General features: G+C 30.3%; 2 protein-coding genes across 2 annotated transcripts; both read left to right on the top strand.

Moving 5' to 3' along the window:
• Window positions 1-2,414: 2,414 nt before the first annotated feature.
• On the top strand, window positions 2,415-3,564 carry LOC122608146. Its single transcript, XM_043781238.1, has 2 exons — window positions 2,415-3,130; window positions 3,239-3,564. Exons 1-2 carry the CDS (start codon window positions 2,545-2,547, stop codon window positions 3,301-3,303), a joined length of 651 nt encoding a protein of 216 aa, XP_043637173.1. The 5' UTR covers window positions 2,415-2,544; the 3' UTR covers window positions 3,304-3,564.
• Window positions 3,565-9,069: 5,505 nt separating this feature from the next.
• Window positions 9,070-11,562, top strand: LOC122606970 (40S ribosomal protein S4-like). The gene is made up of 5 exons (XM_043779876.1): window positions 9,070-9,171; window positions 9,766-9,843; window positions 9,933-10,113; window positions 10,335-10,432; window positions 10,958-11,562. The coding sequence occupies exons 1-5, from the start codon at window positions 9,169-9,171 to the stop codon at window positions 11,387-11,389; spliced, it is 792 nt and encodes a 263-aa protein (XP_043635811.1). The 5' UTR covers window positions 9,070-9,168; the 3' UTR covers window positions 11,390-11,562.
• The last annotated feature ends 9,016 nt before the right edge of the window (window positions 11,563-20,578 follow it).

Below are 20,578 nucleotides of genomic sequence, written 5' to 3'. Positions count from 1 at the left end.
TGAACTGTTCAGCGGGAAGTTCGTTCGTGTTCGTTCGACGAACATGAACAAAGCTCTCGTTCGTTCGTTTACGTTCGTGAACATTCGATAATTTGTTCGTGAACGTTCGTTCGTTTCTGTTCATGAATCTGTTCGTGAACGTTCGTTCGTTTCTGTTCATGAATCGTCGTTCGTGAACAATAGTTTGTTTATGTTCGTGAACATTTGTTCCTTATGTTTATTTACAAACATAAATATTTACTTTATATAACATCTATATATATTATTAATACCTAACTATTTAAGAAAAAGTTTAAATAAATACATTTAATTTATAAATATTTCGTTCGTTTATGTTCGTTCATTAATGTTCGTTCGTTTGTGTTCGTGAACAGTCCTTCATGAACACAAACGAACGAACATGAACAAATCATTTTGTTCGTTTATTTGTTCGTGAACCGTTCATTAAGTTAAACGAACGAACATGAACAAGGTCTTGTTCGTGTTCGTTCGGTTCGTTTACAACCCTACTTATATTTGACCAACCCAACTAAATCTAACTTTTACACCCCATTCACAACTCACCCAAACTATATTTTTAATAAATAATAATGTTATATAATTAACATTTCATATATTCAAAGTTAGTTAAAAAAAGAAAGATAAAAAACATTTTTTTATATAAAAATTAAGGTATTTATCATCAACAATAAAATATATTAATTGGATTATAAAAATATTTCACTTTCATTATACATATTTAACAAAATAAATAAATTATTTTATATATAAATATAAATTAAATGATATACTTAGAAGGTAAAAAACTGAGAAAAACAACTACATCATAATCAATTAGTCATTTCATTGCAAGTAACTTTACCTACAAACAAATTACTATATATCAAAAATCAAACGATAAAAAGTACTCGTAAAACATAAAAGTTTGCAGAATTACAGTAACTTCATTTTAAGAGTACATTGTAAATTGAAATGTCACGTTGGAAGTTATAGCAAAGGCACCATCGTCATCATATAAAAAAAATATACGTGTACCAAATATATACAATGTAGTCTACAGTCGGTTAATCGAACGGGTGGATCGGATATTACATGGTCCCCACCATAAACTTCCCACTATCTTCAACCAACCGAAACAAAAAAACTATCCATGGTCTTATGAAGCTTTCAATATTTAAAAACTCTATAAATTTTTATTGAAATTGTAGTTATAGCTATCATATTAAATATTTTTGAAAAATAAAAGCTTTAACTAAAAGTTTTGTATAAAAAATAGAGCTACGATTAAAAGCTACAAAATATAACTACAAGTTACAATTAATTTTTTCAAATATATCCATAATAACTTTGATGATTATTTTGTTTCATTAGTTGGTTTAATTTAGGATTTTATTTAAAAAGTATGTTCATAGTTATCTACTTATCTATCATTATACTAAAAGTCTAAAACATGATTGAAGGGTCTTGAAACAAGGTGACATAACTTTTAATCAACACGTTTTTTTTTTTTGTTAGCATTATGTTTTAAAAATAGTAAACTACTAATACTAGCTAAAAAGACGTAACCAAACTATGTTTTTAATTATTTTATCCTTTAAATTAACTAATATTATCTTACCTTATTTTTTTTACCAGAGTGTTAGTTGGTTAGTGGTTCAAATTCTTACAGTGACATAAGACAATTGACCTAATAGTTATTGACTAATCACAACTCTCAATTTTCAAAATGAATTAAATTACCATATGTTTAAATTAATTTACATTTTTTTAATTTTTTATCATCAATTTACATTTTAACCTAACGCTAAATACTTAATACTTTATTGCATAATGGACACATCTGTATCCTAATATAGATATAAATATAGATATAGATATATACTTTTTATGTAAACTATTTTTTAATAAAAGTGTTATCCATAAAGCCACCGACCACTCACACGTCCATTAATCGGCGTGTCCTCCGCAACATCATTCGCACGTGATAGTTAAAATTGTACTATATTTTCTATTAAGAGGGGAAAAAAACAAAGAAATGGAATCAAATATGAAACATTAAAAGTTAGTCAAGCACCTCGCGAACAAAATCCATTGAACCGACAAAAACTTTAAGATATGCAATTTTTTAATGCAAGGTATATATCTTTCTTAGAATACATGAATATTTGGATTTGAAGTTGTTTAAGTTTTCTTTTTCTATCTTTATTGAGTATATAAAAAAAATCATATAATTAAGTTTTATGTCATTTTCTTTCTTTCCCATGACACTACTATTGGCTTTATCTTATCATCAAAGACTATTTCAAAACGCTTTATTGATAATAAGATATTACATATAAGTTTAGGATGACAAGGCAAATACTAGTCTTTTTATTATATACCAACATATACTTTTTCTGCTTATATATATGTGTGTGCAAGTGAGAAGATAAGAGAATAGATAACACTATTGCTTTTGAACAAGAGTACCATTAGACTCTTAAAAGTTAAACTTGCTAGCTTTTTCTCAGATTCTTAAGGTTAATTTTCAAAAGAAATTAAGTTATGGAAGATAGTATGATAGATAGGCCAAGTATGGCATTTGATGAGAAAGTAAATATTATTGGCAACAAGAGAGATAGAAATGGTGATGAAGAAATCGTTTTGGGAAGGCTAGAAAAGAGGCCAAGTGGAATTTTAGGTGTTGATGAAGAAGGAAAACAAAATAATGGTGGTATTATTGACACTTTCATTTCAAATGTGTTTCACAATAAGAATAATGAAAGTGTTACTACAAAAGAAGAATGTGAAGTAGTCGAAGACAAAGGAGACAGTTTAGGTGTCGATGAGAATGTCGAAAATGGTGGTCGTGAAGGAGGAGGAGAAGGTGGAGTCGTCGTCATCAAAGATTTCTTTTCAAACATATTTCAACGTAATGGAAATGATGATAACATTAATGAAGCAAAAAATGATCCTGTTAACGAAGTTGTGGACAAAAAGGAAGACGAGGTAGGTACTATATATATTGATGGCAACTTCGAAAATGGTGGTGGTGAAGAACTAAAGGATCTTAATAATGCTGAAAAGCTAGTCGAGAAGCACGATGTAGTAGTAGGGTCTGATCATTTGCCTAGTAAAGATCTTGAAGCAGGTATATATTTCATTTCTATATTCCCTTAATTATATAAATCAATTCGTTATTCTTGATATTATATTTTATGATGTATATATATATGTACAACAATAATTAATGTAACAGGAAACAAGTCGAAAATGAAGCCAGATGATTATTCCGAAAGAGTATTTTTCTTGAACAACAATTGATCGAATTAAGTAGAACGCAACTAATTAATGACCATATATATTCGACCTATGTGGGAAGCTTCGAAGGAGTCCAACAATATCCAAGAGCTAGCTTGTTGTTTATCAAAGAGACTTCGATACGACAGTTTGGTAGTTTTAAGTTTTCATATATGTAATTTGTACTAATCACACAATAGACTTATAATTAGTTCCTGTAATCCGCGCTATATGTACGTTCTTTGTCTTTCAAAAGATTTACCTAATGGATGAGATTTAATTAGATATTGTTAATTTTAAGATATAAAGTTGTGTAATTTGAACTTTATAAACTTTTTAATTATGAAATGATGAATGCTATTAAGTTTCTATTCTACAACACAATGTATCAGTTATATATATAAAATTGGAAATGATTTACACTTTTTATATCTGTTTTATTATAGAGTGACTTAAATGTTTCAATTATCAATTATTTACGAAATTATTGACCATCAGCTACCAAAAAAAACAACAACAAAATTTTTTTGTCTCAATTATCGTTTTAACTAAATATATAACTCATTTTATATTGAAAAATAATTTGGATCTCACTAAAATACAACTGAAAGTAGAATATAAGATAATTATATATACCGTAGCTATATTAACTTAAATGGATTGATGAACAGTAAAAGTGAATGAACAGTAACACCCGATCATTATAATAAATGATACATGGAGGAGAATCAAAAGCATTTTTAGAAGAAGTGGTGGAGGCACTGGCTTTGTAGAGGGAGCTCCTCAGTTCGAGTTGTAGATCCAAATCTTCTTTTGTTATTTTCTTAAGGTCTTTAATACGAGTGACTAAGTTATTGTACACTTGACACTCCTAATCCCTTTTAATATGAGTAACTAAGTTGTTGCACACTTTTTTTTTTTTTAACGGCAAGTTGTTGTACACTTGGCACTCCATACGATACGCCTTTTCTTATTTTCTTTAATTTTTTGATTATTTTTATTTGGTTAATAATAGATTAATTAATAGATGCTATAGGGTGTGTGTGGGGGGTGGGGGGGGGGGCGCAAGGGGGTTCAATGCCCTTTAAAAATTTAAATTTTGTCATGTATTTTTAAAAATATTGTAGATTTTAAAAATTTTTTCTATAGGTTTTTATTTTTTAACATTTTGTTCCCTTTTAAATTTACTTTATAAGTTTTTTAATTTTGCCCCTATGGAATTTTTTTCAGATACCGCCTCTAGATGCTATCATAATATTTTCCGGCAAAACTTCTCAAGCATATAACCCTAAACCCAATTCTCTTTTATATGGTGTGCAGATTGAATAACCATATACTCCATCTTCCAGTCGATCTTCCAAAAGCTTCAAGGTTTGTTGATTATATGGTTAATTTCTTAAATATTCAACAATGACTTCTCTCGATTATGGCTAGGTGAACTATATTTATCATAATACTCTGATTTGACGTACAAACACTAAACTGGACCTTCTTGAATTATTTTATGAGCTTTACACTTTTGAGTCATGATCTTACAAAATAATAAAGTTGTCAAGTTTCGAATTTAATTTTCTCTCTAACAAATGAATAAAATATAGTGTAGCTCTCAAAACAAGTGACATTACTGTTTTCAAAACGTGTCACTGGAGCTTTCAAACGTGTCACTGGAGCTTTCAAAACAAGTGACATTACTGTTTTCTTTAAGTTGAACTTTACAATATTCTCAATTTACAAACCTATATAGGTTTTCCTTACATATTACTGGATTGTGATTGTGATAGCATAAATCAATGCTTCTTTAGTTATAAGTATGACTTATTTAATATTTATTTATTTTAATTCATTATAAAGTATGGAATAATTTAACATCTTTAAATTGGGAATTGGTTTATTAATTCTTTTAGACCTTTGATTTTATTAATTCTTTTAAACCTTTGTGACTAGCTAGTGCCGGAATTTTTTTTGGCCTTTCCTAAACCAATTAAGTGGCTTCGCCACTAGATACAAGCTCTTTGTAGCCATCAAAAGATAGAGGCGAGGCAGTAATTATGTTATTATGTTTGTGAAAGAAATCAATAATACGTGAGATGTGAGTGAAAAATCTTATAAAATTCTAAGTTTCTTCCCACCATGTTGCCATCTATCTTTTAAGGTATTGTCATTTTAGTATTTTACTCATATGCTTGATTGCATTTTGTTTGATCACACATTTGTTAAAGTTCAATCAATTATACGTATTTAAGTTTAAAAATTGCAGGCTATAGACTTGGAATGTGTTAAGAAGCAATTGGGAGGTTTATGAGGAATATTTTGCATAGACCTGGACTGGACTGAAACTGTTATTCTTATGGTTAATTGATGTCTTGAGTATAGAAATTGAATTAATTTTTTTTTTAGATATATTGATATTTATAGTCAGTATTTGTATTTGATAGTTTTCATTATAGTATAGGTGACTATTTGATCCTAATTATCAAGTGTTTAGGATGTCCTTCATAGAAAATTGGATTGGTTATGTAATTTTTTTGATGATATAATAAAGGGTTTTTTTCTTTAAGACCTCTACATAGTTCTTTATTTGTCCCTTTTAGGCCATCAACATTAATAATGTTTTTGTCAAGACTTAGTTTGATCAATGGAATGCAACACATAGCAACTTATGTTACTGTTGTCTTTTGATCTTTTATGTCGATTCACTGCCATTGATATGCTTACTGCCTCTGTTCGGTTCTACCCAAGCTCTATGTTTCTATATGCAGTCCAAAATTAGTGTAGTTGGTCATCTTGCAAGACTTTTGATCAGTAGATGCACAAGTGGTTGTATAGTTACTGAAACCATTACTATAAGTTAGTATTTTGAAACCATTACTATAATTTAGCTTTTATCTCACAAGACATGTTGAAACTATTTCAAGTTACTGTTTTGAAACTATCCGTCTATTTGTTGAGCTTAACTCTAAATCGTTTAATCTAAAGTTTAGATATTACAACTTGCAAATTGTTTATTTAACTATAGTTGGAAAAAAAAAAAGTAAACTGGAATCAATATTTGTATGGAGTTAATTTTCATACGTTTCTTTCTTTATTTTTCGTATTGATTAAATTGTGATATTGGTCATGGGGATTTAATATACTTGAATTTCAATTTTTTTAAATTTGATTAATATATTTTAAGATTACCCGTCCAGACTAAACACTAGTTTCATATATAAGTCAACTAAGTTGTTCCTCAAAATTAGGCTTCGCTTGTATTACTTGTTTTTGAAATTTTGGCATTGAAGTTGGTAATGATTTCCAATTTGCTACTTTACATATCTCAAGATGTTATTCTAATTATTTTGGGAGAAATATTTATAACATTCGTCGATTGCCTTAGTTGATTGCAACTTCTATCACTTCTATCAATATTTTATGAAGACTTTTTTTCTAAAAGCTACTATCGATTCGTCGATTATATATTGATTAGTTTGGAGCTCATCATTATCCTAATGTTAATGATGTTCTTCATATTGGTTGATTTATATACATATAGTTTAGTCAGATTCATTGTTTCCTTTGATAATTGTTGACTGCTAACTAGGTCCGATATTTTCGTTAACGGATAGTACATTTTCGTTTCAACTGTGTGAGTGTACAATAAATAAAGACACTGTTAAAGATAATCACGTTTTGAAATAGTGATCATTTACTTTTTTTTTTAAGTAAGGAAAAATATGTTTAAAAACCCAAAATCAGAAAAGGAATTAAGAAAATAAAAATGCTAAAATAAAAAAATCAAAGATAAAAATCATGGGAAAAAAGATTGAAAAATAAAACAAAAGTCAAAAACTAAATAAATATATATATTACAATAAAATATACAAAAATATATTTTAAAAATAGAATTTCAATTACATAGAGAAAGAAAAAAAAAGGGCTAGATTGACATTTTCAAATCCAAAAGGAAAAGAAAGCCAGAAACAAAATATGAGAGTGCTAAACATAAATAAAAAAGAATAATGCTAGAGTAACAAACAAACTTTTGTTAACAAAGTTTACTAACATATACTTTGTTTTAAATTTGCTAAATTTGATATACGTCCATTTGTCTAACATCCATTTGTCTTAATAAAGGATATAATACATCATCTTATCCTATCATTATCATGTCATTCACAATAATAATTAAAGCTTTCCTGCCTTGAAGAAATGTATAGATATATCATGCTTTTAATGAAAGATACATATTATGGAAGAACTAAAAGGCACCATCTTCCTTATCGTCACAAGTATTTACTACTATCCACATAATTTGCTACATATATGACTATAATAATAATAATAATTAGTGTTAATATGTGAACTCAAATAATCATTCTGATTTCTTCTATTAACTATGATGATTGCTTGATACAATTGTCAAAGTGAAGAAACAAAAACGCTGTTACCTGTGGTCATCTTGCTTTCTTTGATACTAACTAATTATGATGTCACGATGAAATGCACATTTTTATGGAATGCAATTTTTTATGCTTCTTTAATTTTGTTGTTCAAATCGAAGAAACAAAAACTATTTAAGGCCATCATACATAACAAACTCATTTTTAGAAAACACGAGCATCATCATTGTGTATATATATATGAATATATCCATCAAACATTGTAAAACTATAAAACTCATTTTTAGAAAATTACAAACATCTAATTTTCGTTTCACTTGAAAATTTTACATAAGAATAAAAGGTAAGCAGACAACAAGCTACGTCACTAACCTTTTACATGGGCAAATATACATTTATTATTTCATAAGTTTTTAATGGAAACAAATATCTAATGAAATAACAAGATTAATCTTTACAAGACTTAAATCTTGTATATGGAATACCAATAAGTCAATAACAATGAGTGGGTGTTTGGTCTAATTTTTTTTATTATTTGTTTTTTCTGTTTTGATTTATACTTATATTTTGTAAGTAACTTTTTGCTTTCTTTCTTTAATTTCTGGATTAACTCATGGCTTTTACAAACCAAAAAAGCTTAATTGTAAGAAGATTAACCAAAAAGGCTAAAAGAACAAAAAGAAAAAACAATATTAGAGTTACAAACTAATTACAAACAAATATTTACAAACTCATATATAACCAATACAATCAAGAGGGAATTGAGAAAAGAAAATAAGTTAGCATATAATAGGTCCACCTAATTTAGCAAATCATTTTATAAATATTTGTTTGTATTTAATTTGTAAACATAACATTTTCAAACGAAAAAACTAGGCCAAACTAGGCATGGCCAAAAATGGGTTCCTCCAGATGCCAGTTCCAAACCGGAAGCCATTGCGACTAAAAATCGGTTTTGACTAAATCATAACCGGTTTTGGTCAACCTTTGACTTTTTTTTTTCTCTCGATTTTTTCCCCAAAAGTTGGAAACCGAGTCAACTTAAAACTGGTAGAAACCGATTTTTGGGACCGAAAATTGGAACCGGTCCAAATCGGCGTTTTTTCATGGACAAGAATTGGTTTATCAAGAATCTATTTTTTTTTCGATTTTCGCTTTTTTTTTTCTCATTCGGCTTTTTTGGAAACTTTTTTTTTTTTTTTTTTTTTTTTTGACACGTCTATGTTAAACATCCCTAAGGCTCTAAATAGTGGACAAATCCATACAAAGTCTCGAGAGCATCCATACCTTGACCCATTTTAAATGGGCGCAAGTGATAAAACCCAAAACCTAATAAATGGGCCCAAGTGATAAAACCCATTTTACCTATAATGAAGCCCACGTTTGTATATATAGATAGATATATGACCTAGGGTTTTGGTTATACAGTGTGGGCGTGTAGCAGTGATTTTTAGAGAGATTAAAAACACAATTTATCTGGAGATTTCATCTCCTATCAGACACATCAATCATGGTTTGTTTCATTTTTTATTATTATAAATTTTTTTCACTTGTTTCGTTTTTATTGCCATTATTGTTGTTTTTACAATTGTTTTTTATTAGTAATGTTGTTAATTTACATTTAGATAAATGTCAGTCCTTTTATATTGTGAAAGTGGATTTATTTTTTTGGCTATCTTTTTTATATGCAAGTATATGTGTGTGTGTGTATATATATATCTAGATTTCTGGATCTGTATAATAGATAATTCATTTAAAAATTCTGAAACAAATATAGAACATTGGATTATGTTTTGTTAATATTAAAGGGTTATTTGGTTGTAGAGAATTTTCTAGGAAAAAATTATGAAATATGTGGTAAAGTTTAAATTTTTAATGAAAAAAATGGGTTACACAAGAAAGCCCATTTTTTAATTTTTGGTTTTGTAACTGGATATTTAATGACCAAACTCATCCTTGAAATTTGTTATTATCGATAAGGCGATAAGCTGAATTTAAGAAAGTTACAAGGAAGATAAAATGTTGTTCGTAGTTAGTCGTGACAATCGTATTCGATTGAATCTATTTAGTTTGCTTGACACTAACAGTATTTTGTACTGTATTTAAGGCTCGTGGATTGAAGAAACATATGAAGAGGCTTAATGCCCCTAAGCATTGGATGCTCGATAAACTCGGTGGTGCTTTTGTAAGTTTATTCGTTATCGTTCTTTTTCCTGCAACTTGTGTTTTGTTCTAGGTTGTTAGTTTACTAATTGTTACTATTTGTTTAACCAGGCCCCCAAACCATCATCTGGACCTCACAAATCTCGTGAATGTTTGCCTTTGATTCTCATTTTGAGGAATAGGTTGAAGTATGCGTTGACATACCGTGAGGTTCAATCTATCTTGATGCAACGACATGTTCTTGTTGACAACAAAGTCAGGACTGACAAGACTTACCCTGCTGGTTTCATGGGTTAGTATACTTGACATCTTTACGTTACCGTTTTTGATGTTTTGTTTGCTATGTTTGCTTGTCATGTGTCCTGTAATGCGATTTTTCTAGGAGTTTGCTTAATTGCCATTCATGTTTTGTTTTATGAATCAAATTATCAAATGAAATTTTAGTTTGTAGTTTGATTTTGTGTTTTTTTTTAAAGTATAGGGCTTTATGTTGTTGGTTTCTGTTTGTATCAGATGTTGTATCCATCCCCAAGACCAATGAAAGCTTCCGTCTTCTCTATGATACTAAAGGCAGATTCAGACTTCACTCTATCAGGGACGAGGAGTCAAAGGTTTGTAAATGTGTCTTCAATAAATTTTTGCATCTTGTATGTGTTGTGTCAAACTATCTTTCTTGAATTTTGTTGACTTAATATAAACATTATGTTACTCTTAATATAATTTGTATGTTTATGTCTAGCCTCTTTTGTTTGGGATGCCATTATGTTAGTTTAGCTGCTTCTAATATACTGTGATAAAATCGGCTAGCCTGATTAGGTGGCGGGTAACTTGCAAAAATTGGTCACTGGTGTATTGGTTGGATAATGAATCTACAGTTTTTGTTGCTAAAAAATAGATTCTGGGTAATTTTATTTCCTTGATTCTGGGTAATTTTATTTCCTTGATACTAACTAATTATGATTCTGTTGGTAATTTTATTTCCTTGATTGTTCATTTTAAACAGGTAAACTTAAAGTGACACATTAATAGGCTAGCGAGTCTATATAGCAACATATACATGTTACATTGTTTTCTGGAATACTTTTTTGGTTTAAATTATAATATCTTAAGCTAACTAAATAAACTTTATTTTGCAGTTCAAGCTATGCAAGGTTCGGTCAGTTCAGTTTGGCTCAAAGGGCATTCCCTACATTAACACCTATGATGGACGGACAATCCGCTATCCTGATCCTCTTATCAAGGCCAATGACACCATCAAGCTTGATCTAGACTCAAACAAGATTGTTGATTTTATTAAGTTTGATGTTGGAAATGTTGTTATGGTGACTGGTGGAAGAAACACAGGTCGTGTTGGTATCCTGAAGAACAGGGAAAAACATAAGGGCAGCTTTGAGACAGTTCACATTCAAGATGCTACCGGCCATGAGTTTGCTACCCGTTTGGGTAATGTCTTCACTCTTGGGAAGGGTTCAAAGCCTTGGGTGTCCCTACCTAAGGGCAAAGGTATCAAGCTAACCATCATTGAAGAAGCTAGGAAAAGGCGGTTAGCCCAGGAAGCCCTTGCTTAGATCGGTTGTTTTGTTCTTTCTTACATATTGATGGGAAGTTCATTTCTTGCTTTGATATTAGTACAATTTTGAACATGTGGACTTCTCATACAGCTTTTGCTAAACTTGTTCACTGTTAGTTATATTTGAACCTATTGTAAACTTTCTTTAAATGCGTTGTGGTGTTCTTAAAATTCGTTTTGGTGTTCCTCTCGTGCTGTTTTCGTTATGCGACACACGTATCTTTGTATGTAGCTTTGATGGTTGGGTCTAACATAATCATGTGATAAATAAAAACCCAAACGCCCTCACGAGTCTGTTACAGGTTGGTAAAGGATGAAGCAGTCATGATAAGAGAATGAAATTCAAGTTTTTTAAGATGAACGATTTGCGTGTGAAAACAGTCATGAACTTGTAAGGGGCAAGGGTGTAGGCGGCTTGTTTTATCGGCAAGTACCATCGGCAAACATCGGTTTTTCGGGTATACTATAGCAGGTGCATCGGCTTTTATCGGCAAGTTTAATCGGCAAACATTGGCAAGATACATTGGCTAGTTTTGGCTGATGAAAGTGAACGTTAAGCAAGACCACATGGCCATTTTGGCTGATATAAGGCATGTGGAAGTGTGAATTTTGTTTTTTTTTTTTATATATTTTATTTTTGCCAAAAAAATTGGCAACAAACACACTACACCATGTTTTTTTTTTTTAGTTTTGGCTTGTTTTTGGTTTGAACACTTGACATGCTTCTATTGGTGGAAAACTTGTCAATTTACCAAGGATTTGACACTAAACCTTTGCCCTTAAGATTGAAGACTCTACAGTTGTATAATGCTCTCTTTGCTTTCAAGTTTCTGAATTTTGCCAAAGGAGTCTTTTTCAGTAAATAAGCATTGCCAAGAAAAAAAAAATGCATGCATTAGCTTTTTTCAAATGTATAACAATAGTAAAATGCTCTCATTTTCACCCTCTTAAGTAATAATAGCCATACAACCAATTAACAAATATCATAGTAAAATGTCGTGCGGTAAAGTTGATAGTTTGATTGGTCTATTCAATAAAGGGAAATGTCTTTTGGCTGGATATCGACACTATATTTCTTTACTCAATATGACCGTAGACATCTCCTCTCCTGGTTTACTACATTTCATAAATTAAAAAATACTCCACATCTCCATTGAACATAATAGGTCCATGGAGGCGAATAATTTTCTCCACTTATTCAAATAGATTATATTATACTAGCAACCAAAGTCGAAAAGCGTGACTTATTTGATGAAATTGAGGAGGAAAAAAAAAAACTAAGTTGTAGCAAAACAAAATCTCCAATAAGGGGCATTGTCGTTTCGTTTGATGTATTTGACATTCGAAGGGGGACACGAAGATTGAATCATCTCCCACATAACTTGTATATCTTCATATCCGGCACAAGCCTCCATGTCTTTGTAAATAGTCACTAGCCCATTCTTGTGCCCTGCAAAATGTTCCCGTACAAACATAAGAGTCATAAAGCGAGAATGCAGAGAGCTAGAGATAGAGATAAAGATAGATCTAGTGTCTATATATTACCTTTAGCTTTGTTTGTGAGACATGATCTTAACTTGAAAAGTAAGCCTTTTGTTGATGAAAGAAAAGAGTTTTTGTATTTGAAGCAATACCAGCACTTCCACCTCCCCATTGTCCACAACTCTAAGTCAACTCCATCACCTCACTAACTATATATATTATGTGTGTGCGCATAATTATATGTATATTAAAAGGGAAGGTTTTATTGCTACAATACAAATAGCAATGGACAAAGAACAAAGGAACACCCATAGAGACAAGAAGCCTAATGTTACAAATTATACTAAATTTTAAGAAGTTTCAAAAGAATTAAGCTTGCCAAATAAATATTTAAGAAACAGAAACTTAGTGATGCATGATTGGATAAGTTAAACACAATTTCAATATCTGTCTTTTTCTGAAATAGAAGTTAAGTTTTGTATTTATTTATAATTTAACAAAAAACTTTAATAGTGTTTAGGGATAGATATATACATAAAGTGGTATTGAGACTGAAACTTTAATCATGAATGAACACTGAAATTAACGAAAACATAAAGTGGTATTAAGACTCATAACTCATAAAAAATGATGTTAAGACTCATAACCCATAGAAGAGTGTATTGTAAGTTAGTTAGGGCCAGTTTCTGATTTAGTCACTAAGTACTGAGTGTATTAATATGCTGAATGTATAAATAATGTCTATATGTATTAAGTTGCACTACTTTCACAAGACTAAATCTTGAACTTTTTTACCCAAAGGACATAAGACTATCGCATCAACATGACACATCAGCTTTCAATACATCCTTTTCACAAACATTTTTCACTCATAACAATAATATATTCATTCTTTCTACAAATATCCAATTATTATATATACAATTATTATATACATACACACACAAACAATCTCTCTCTTTCTCTCTCTCTTCATCCTTCCAATGTTTTAAAAACCGGTATTTTAGTTATACCGGCGTGGAAAAATTTTCTGGTATTACCGGAAATACCGGCCGGTACGACTATTTTTAATTTATTATATTTTTTGTGTAAAAATCCTACAAAACTTGTTACAATTTAACAAAAATAGTTAAAATGCAATTATAATTTACTCAAAAATAATACCAAATATGTATTTCATAACAAAATATAGGTTTTAAAGTTCACAAATAACAAAAAATAACATTAAAGTATCATAAAAATAATTTTTTAAAAAAATCAAAATTATTTGGTGAAAATACCGGAAATACCGGTATGGTAATACCGGAAAATACCGGCCGGTATTGAATAGTGAAAATACCGGAAAAATACTAGACTTAAAATACCGGCGTGGTCTCCGGTACCGGTAATATCGGCCGGTATTTACCAGTAATTAAAACATTGCATCCTTCATAATCCTTTCCTACAAACACTCATGTATGGACACCCTCCATGTCATCACCTACAACAACACATTCTTTAAACATCCTTCACTTCACCATGGATTATACACAACACCTCCATTTTGGATAGTCTAACACTTTAATAAAGCAATCTAATTATACATTGTCATTAATCTATCGTAGCCTTGTAGGTTTATAATTAAAAAAATCTTAATTCACAATCCTAATTACTCGTAAGATTTACCAGTAGAAACTCATTTAAAGAAGAATGATTTACAACATTTATATATATTGATCACCACGTTCGTGATACTAAAGTTTTGCGCAATGGTATACTGAACCCAAAAGATTATAAATCTCAAATTTCACAAATCTCCGATTACTTTCCTAATCAAGGCATATTTTCGGTATGTGACTAGATTCCAAAAAAGGAAAGATGATTCTTGACATGCAATGTGAGTATATGATAGTGAACTTGTATTGAAGAAATGGACACTTTTAGTAGGAAGGTTTGTTGGCAATATTTTGCCCAATTCTTCTTGTAAATGACTAAATTCAAGATTCTCGTTGAAATAAAATAACTAACTAGAAGGTGATTGGGCTTTTTGGTCAAACGGTTTGTTGTATTTTCTTTTGGTATTTTGTGTTTGTAGCTCCTCCACTCCACTCCTTGCATTCAAGACACGTATTTGTCAATTAACACACTAACTTCGAAACATGTTAAAAGATTTGACATCCAGTGTAATAGGGTTAATAAACGCGATTTTTTTTTATTTATATTTACCGTTATTGAAAAGTTCTAAGTTTTTTTTTTTTTTTAATCGGACATGAAAAATTATAAACATCTCCATTGTTCAGTTGTTCTGCAAAGTTCATGAAAGTTTATAGAGAAGAGTTAATTCATGTATATCAGTATATGAGCCTTGAAAAGATAAATAAAATGGATTCTCTAACTTGATTCGAACCATCGTAAGGAGTAAGTTTATAAAATTTACTCAAAAAAGCTAACGTATATGAGCCAAACCATTGTAATTAGTGGTAATGAGAATGGCAAGCAAGATTGTTAATAGAAACCTAATTATAAATTAAACTTTGGAAGGTTTATAGGATTGCAAGATGCAAGTTTATAAAAAGTGATGGTTTATAAAAAAAAAAAAATATATATATATATATATATATAAAATAAAAATAAAATAAAATTAATGTGACATGACGCAAACATAAAGTGTTATTAAGGTCTATGGACATTTGAGATGCTTGGAGCTACCAGCTGACTAGATATGACATTTAGTGGTTTTTGGTAAACTGACTCTAGCTCTTAAATCTTGCTTAAAACTTAAAAAGGGTATGTTCTCTGTTCTCTTATGTCTACTTATATCACTTGATTTTGGTGGAATATATATGGGATAGTGGCAAAATGGCAAGTAATGTAGCATGTGCTCTTCACCAACTTTTGTTAATTTAGGTTTACCTGCCAATGTTTCACATTCTTTATTATTGGACATAAGAAACAAAATAATAAATCCACAAAATTTCACATTATCTAGTAAGTTGTAACCCCATATAGCATGTGTGTGTGCGCTTGCTTGGCTATAAACTTATAATAATTTTGCATACATTTATGCTTTGTTTAATTCCTTCAATTCGCTGGAGTTGAGCATACATATTGTTAATTTGTTATGTACTATAGTTATGAACTTATAATGTCTAAAATAGTGTCAACTTCGTTACTTACAGTGTCTAAAGCTCAAATATGAGTTACTACATCACCATCACCATATATTATATGTTTCTTAATGTAGCCTTCTTATTATGTTTGCTTTGTAGACATCAAGGGCGTGTTGGAACCACGTTAGTGTAATCGTCACTGATCATATATTATTCCTGATATGATAATTAACGATAACTGAAATCCCTATGTGTAGGTAATATATAATAGGTGTATTTACTCTTAAAGACATAATATAGGGTTTCTCATTAGATAATTGGAACTATAAGGACTAATGTTACACATATTAAACACTAGAGGGATTGAATGTGTAAATACTCTCATTATAAATAGAGAGTCATAAACCCTAAATTAAGGTTAATGAGAAACTAATCCCTCACCTAATTTCGTGTGCCTCTCCTCTAAGAAATTCGTGCATCATGTTCCAGCCGAATTTCTCATCTTATTATCACTCAATCATCTTGTTTTGGGAACCCGAAATCAATAGCAATCATGCTTAATGTTCTTACAAGTTTTTATCACTCGAAGTGAATCATGTTTATTCCAACAGTTCCAGAATAGCTTGATCTATAACACCAAACCCAATGCAACAGGGCTCAGATTCAAAAGCTCAAAGTGCTCATCAAAACACACAAACTCAAACTACAAACAAAAATATCGTTAATTTGATTCATAAAATGTCGCTAACTTAATGTATGATTCCTATAATGAAAAATGTACTTCAGTTAAGCAAACTACTAGAAACATCACAATAAAGGACACAAGACAAGCAAACATAGCAACCGAAACAAGGAAACCATACAAAAGGGTTTATCCTTAAACACAATCAATTTCTAATTTAAGCATTACCTTTTCTTTTTCTTTTTTTTTTTGATTGTGGAAGTAGACTTTTAGCATAAAGTCATGAATAATTAAATATCTTAGCATTGTAATTCGTTTATTTGTTGAATGATTGTTTAATTACTCTTTTGATATCATGCAAAAGGGTTACTAACTTGCTATATATGCAAAAGAATTGTTATGGTATGATCTTTTAAGAAGACCGAGCCTCGACCATATGAAACAAAACACCGATTTTAAGAAAAAACAAAACAAAACAAAAACCAACCTTAGGGTGGGGGGAGGGCTTCCCCACTCCTCCCCTCCCCTTTTGCTAGGAGCACTTCGCCACTTTTCCCCTCCCCTCCCCACCCTTTTCTATTTAATTAAATTTTTATTTATTTTTAAAACTAAAACATTTTATTTAATAAATTAAAAATACATTAAAACACAAAAACAACACATAATTTTATTCAACACACAAAAACAATTAAAACGTACAATTTTGGGTCTTTAGTTTTCTTTCCCCTATTCATTTTGGCAATTTTTGGTTGTTTAATGTGGAAAAAAAAAATTGATGAAGAAATGGAGGGGGGAGGTCACGAACAGAACACAGAAGAAAGAAAGAAAGAATGGAGAAGAGAAAAGGAAGAAGAAAAGGAAAAGAGAGAGGATTGGACCGTTAGTTTGTGGGCCCCATCATTTTTTTTTTTAATTAAGCTTGTAACGTTCGAAAATGTAGGCAGGGAAATCGGCACGGTGGTGCTCGATGTGCTCCCCTCCCCACCGGTACCGGGGGGTCGGGGCGGTGTGCACACCGGTACCGACCGGTACCGGTTCCCTGCCTTAACGACTCCGTCCACGCTCAAACAGTTTTGATGTTTTAAAAAGTCAAACTAGTGGTTTGATTTTAGTTTTAACCAATAAGCATCACAAACCGATCCAATATGCTCACCCTGCCTCGCATAGGCTTTTGCTTAAAGATTTATCGGACCCTTTTGCATGATAACTAAATGCCCATACATGTTCATGGGCCTAACCAATGTCAAGCTGGAACCCAACTAAAGATTTTGACCCAAATGTTTTGGACTTTTGGTATTATGTATTTATTTGATCATTTGTCTTTTACGTAATTCTTTGCTAATTACATACTCAAATTACTTAGTTTAAATCTTATAAAGTAACAACATAATGGGAAATAATCTATATTGTTCATGATTGTTCTGCCTCAAACTACTTATTTTTAATGGAAAGTGATGTATCTACAACCACTTTTATCCATCTACAACAATACATGCATTGTACAGTTGTACATTGTGCTGTAAATTATATACAATTGTTGTAAATGGCTAAAGAGTGATGTAGATATATCATTCCCCATTTTAAATGCCTAGTTGAAAGCTTTAAATTAATAATGTGCTAGGAGTGTACTCTTGCTAAGCATAGTAATCCAGATGTGTTTTTAAGTTGAAGTTGTTCAGAGATGATTTACGGGCATACGGCTAAACGTACTCTAAAGGGTCGAAGGTGATGAAGCCCGACCTAGCTAAATCCTGCTTTTTGTATAATGGTCTATATGGTAATTATGTACTCGTAATTGATTAACGCATGTGAAGATTTTGGAAGTTAGACATAAAAGAGATAAAATATATGAATGCAGAAATAATAAAAGAACAGAATGTTGCATGAAAATGATAATAAAAATATAAATGCGAAACTAAAGGATAATATAAAAAGAGGATAGGACAATGAAATGAGAAAGTATAAGGTAAGGAAAATAATAAATCTTTCTTAGCATATTTTCATCACGGTACTTTATATCTTGATGACACACTTAACTCATTCATATTTTTTCATCATTTTTATCTGTTAATGTTATCATGTATATAAGTATATTTATCACTTTGTATTAGACAATTGTAAGAAAACATCAACATCATGTCATGGTACTCGAACTCTTACATCAATAACATCTCCCTCATGAAAGCGTTATATTAGTTTAAACTTTTACATCAAATTGGAATAATTTTAAAGAAAGTAAAGTGCAATAATTGGGTTTCATATATCTTTTCGATTATTATATCAATAAAAAAAATAGTTAGGCAACTTGAGGGGTGATTCTGGAACAAAGAAGACTCGTCTGGAACTGGTCATTTTTTAGCCCCACTTTCCCATCCATCGGTATTATAAAATGTCATGCAACTTGCACAAGTTGATGAATAGTTTATACAAAGTTGGTGAGATTACGTTTTAGTTTAATTTGTAAACAAGACGTATATAGCACACTTCTTTGCATCATTTTCGCTTTACACCCTATACATATATATTCATTCATTAAATTAATAACCTTTTTTGACACTAGAAAGTTTCCTTCGAATTAATACTTTTTGGACGCGATTGCATTATGGAAGCTATCATGTTTCGAACTTCGAAGATAATGGTTTATGACTAATTAATCGGGATTTAAATCTTATCAAGTAAATTTTAATTTTAACATGGTCAAGAAAATAATATTCAAATTAAAGATCGAAAACATAAACCATTTAAATTGCATACATTAAAGCCAAAGGATGAAGTTTTCATCCCCTTTACAAGTTTGTTACGTATATTTATATATTTATATATTTGGATTTTGGATATATATCATGGTATTAATCAATACATAATGATCGACATTTCAACTCATATAAATGAAGTTCACTAATATTGTCCAACAATGCGACATTTTATAGATATCTATATCTATAAATAAAAGGCAATGTTAAAAAGAGCATATTAAAAAAATGCTAGCCTTTACTTTTTAGTTACCCAAAACAGAAACCATATTGGTGGATTGATGGTTGAAGAAAAGTCTCTCAAAGCAAAAATAATGAGTGTAAAAGGAAAAACACAAGATGCGGATGACATGGTATGTATACTTATACAGAATATATATATATATATATATATATACACATTGAGGTAACAAAGTTTAGAGTGGAAAACTCACTATTATACGTAATAAACATTTTGTGAAGTGCATGTGTGCTTTCTAATTACAGTAGCTCGCTTAATCATCATCATAATTATTATTAGTACTTATGCATCAATAATCGATCACAACATAGAAAACTTTAAGGATAACAAAATATACTTGCATGACTAATGAATCTAGCTTAGGCTTGTTTTTGAAGGCAAATCTAGAGTACATTATAGATTCCGCATACTTAATTAATCCAACATTATTAGTTTCGTGATTTGTAGAAAACTAAAAGTTAGACCACTACAATAACCAAACGACTTAAAGATTACTTTTTTAATATTATAATTTCCTGACTTTTAGACACTGTAAGTACCTTAGTCGACACTATTTTAGCCTTGTCGACTTGTTAAATTACTAAAGGCGTATCTTTACATGTTTAATTATCATTTTGCGACTGCATATTATGCTTCGAGATATCCCCATTATCCTATTTAACCTAATGACTTCTTGATCGATTCCAAATCACAAAAAAGCAATAGTTTAAATGACATCACAAAAAGCAATAGTTTAAATGACCATATATTGATAAACACATAACTTTTATGCTAATAACTGAATTTCTAAGGGTCATATTCAACTATCGTATAGTTTGGGGTCTACATCACTATCTTTACATATAAAAAGCATATATAAACAAAGTGCAAGTTGATAAATAGTTAAAAGCAACAGCCCATTTTGATAAGGTCAAGAATGTAACTCCACAAAAAAATTCAA

The sequence above is a fragment of the Erigeron canadensis genome, chromosome 7 (assembly GCF_010389155.1).
Source record: "Erigeron canadensis isolate Cc75 chromosome 7, C_canadensis_v1, whole genome shotgun sequence".
Classification (NCBI taxonomy): Eukaryota; Viridiplantae; Streptophyta; class Magnoliopsida; order Asterales; family Asteraceae; genus Erigeron; species Erigeron canadensis.
Note: the sequence above shows the minus strand (reverse complement) of the source record. Positions and strands in the feature narration are given on the sequence as shown.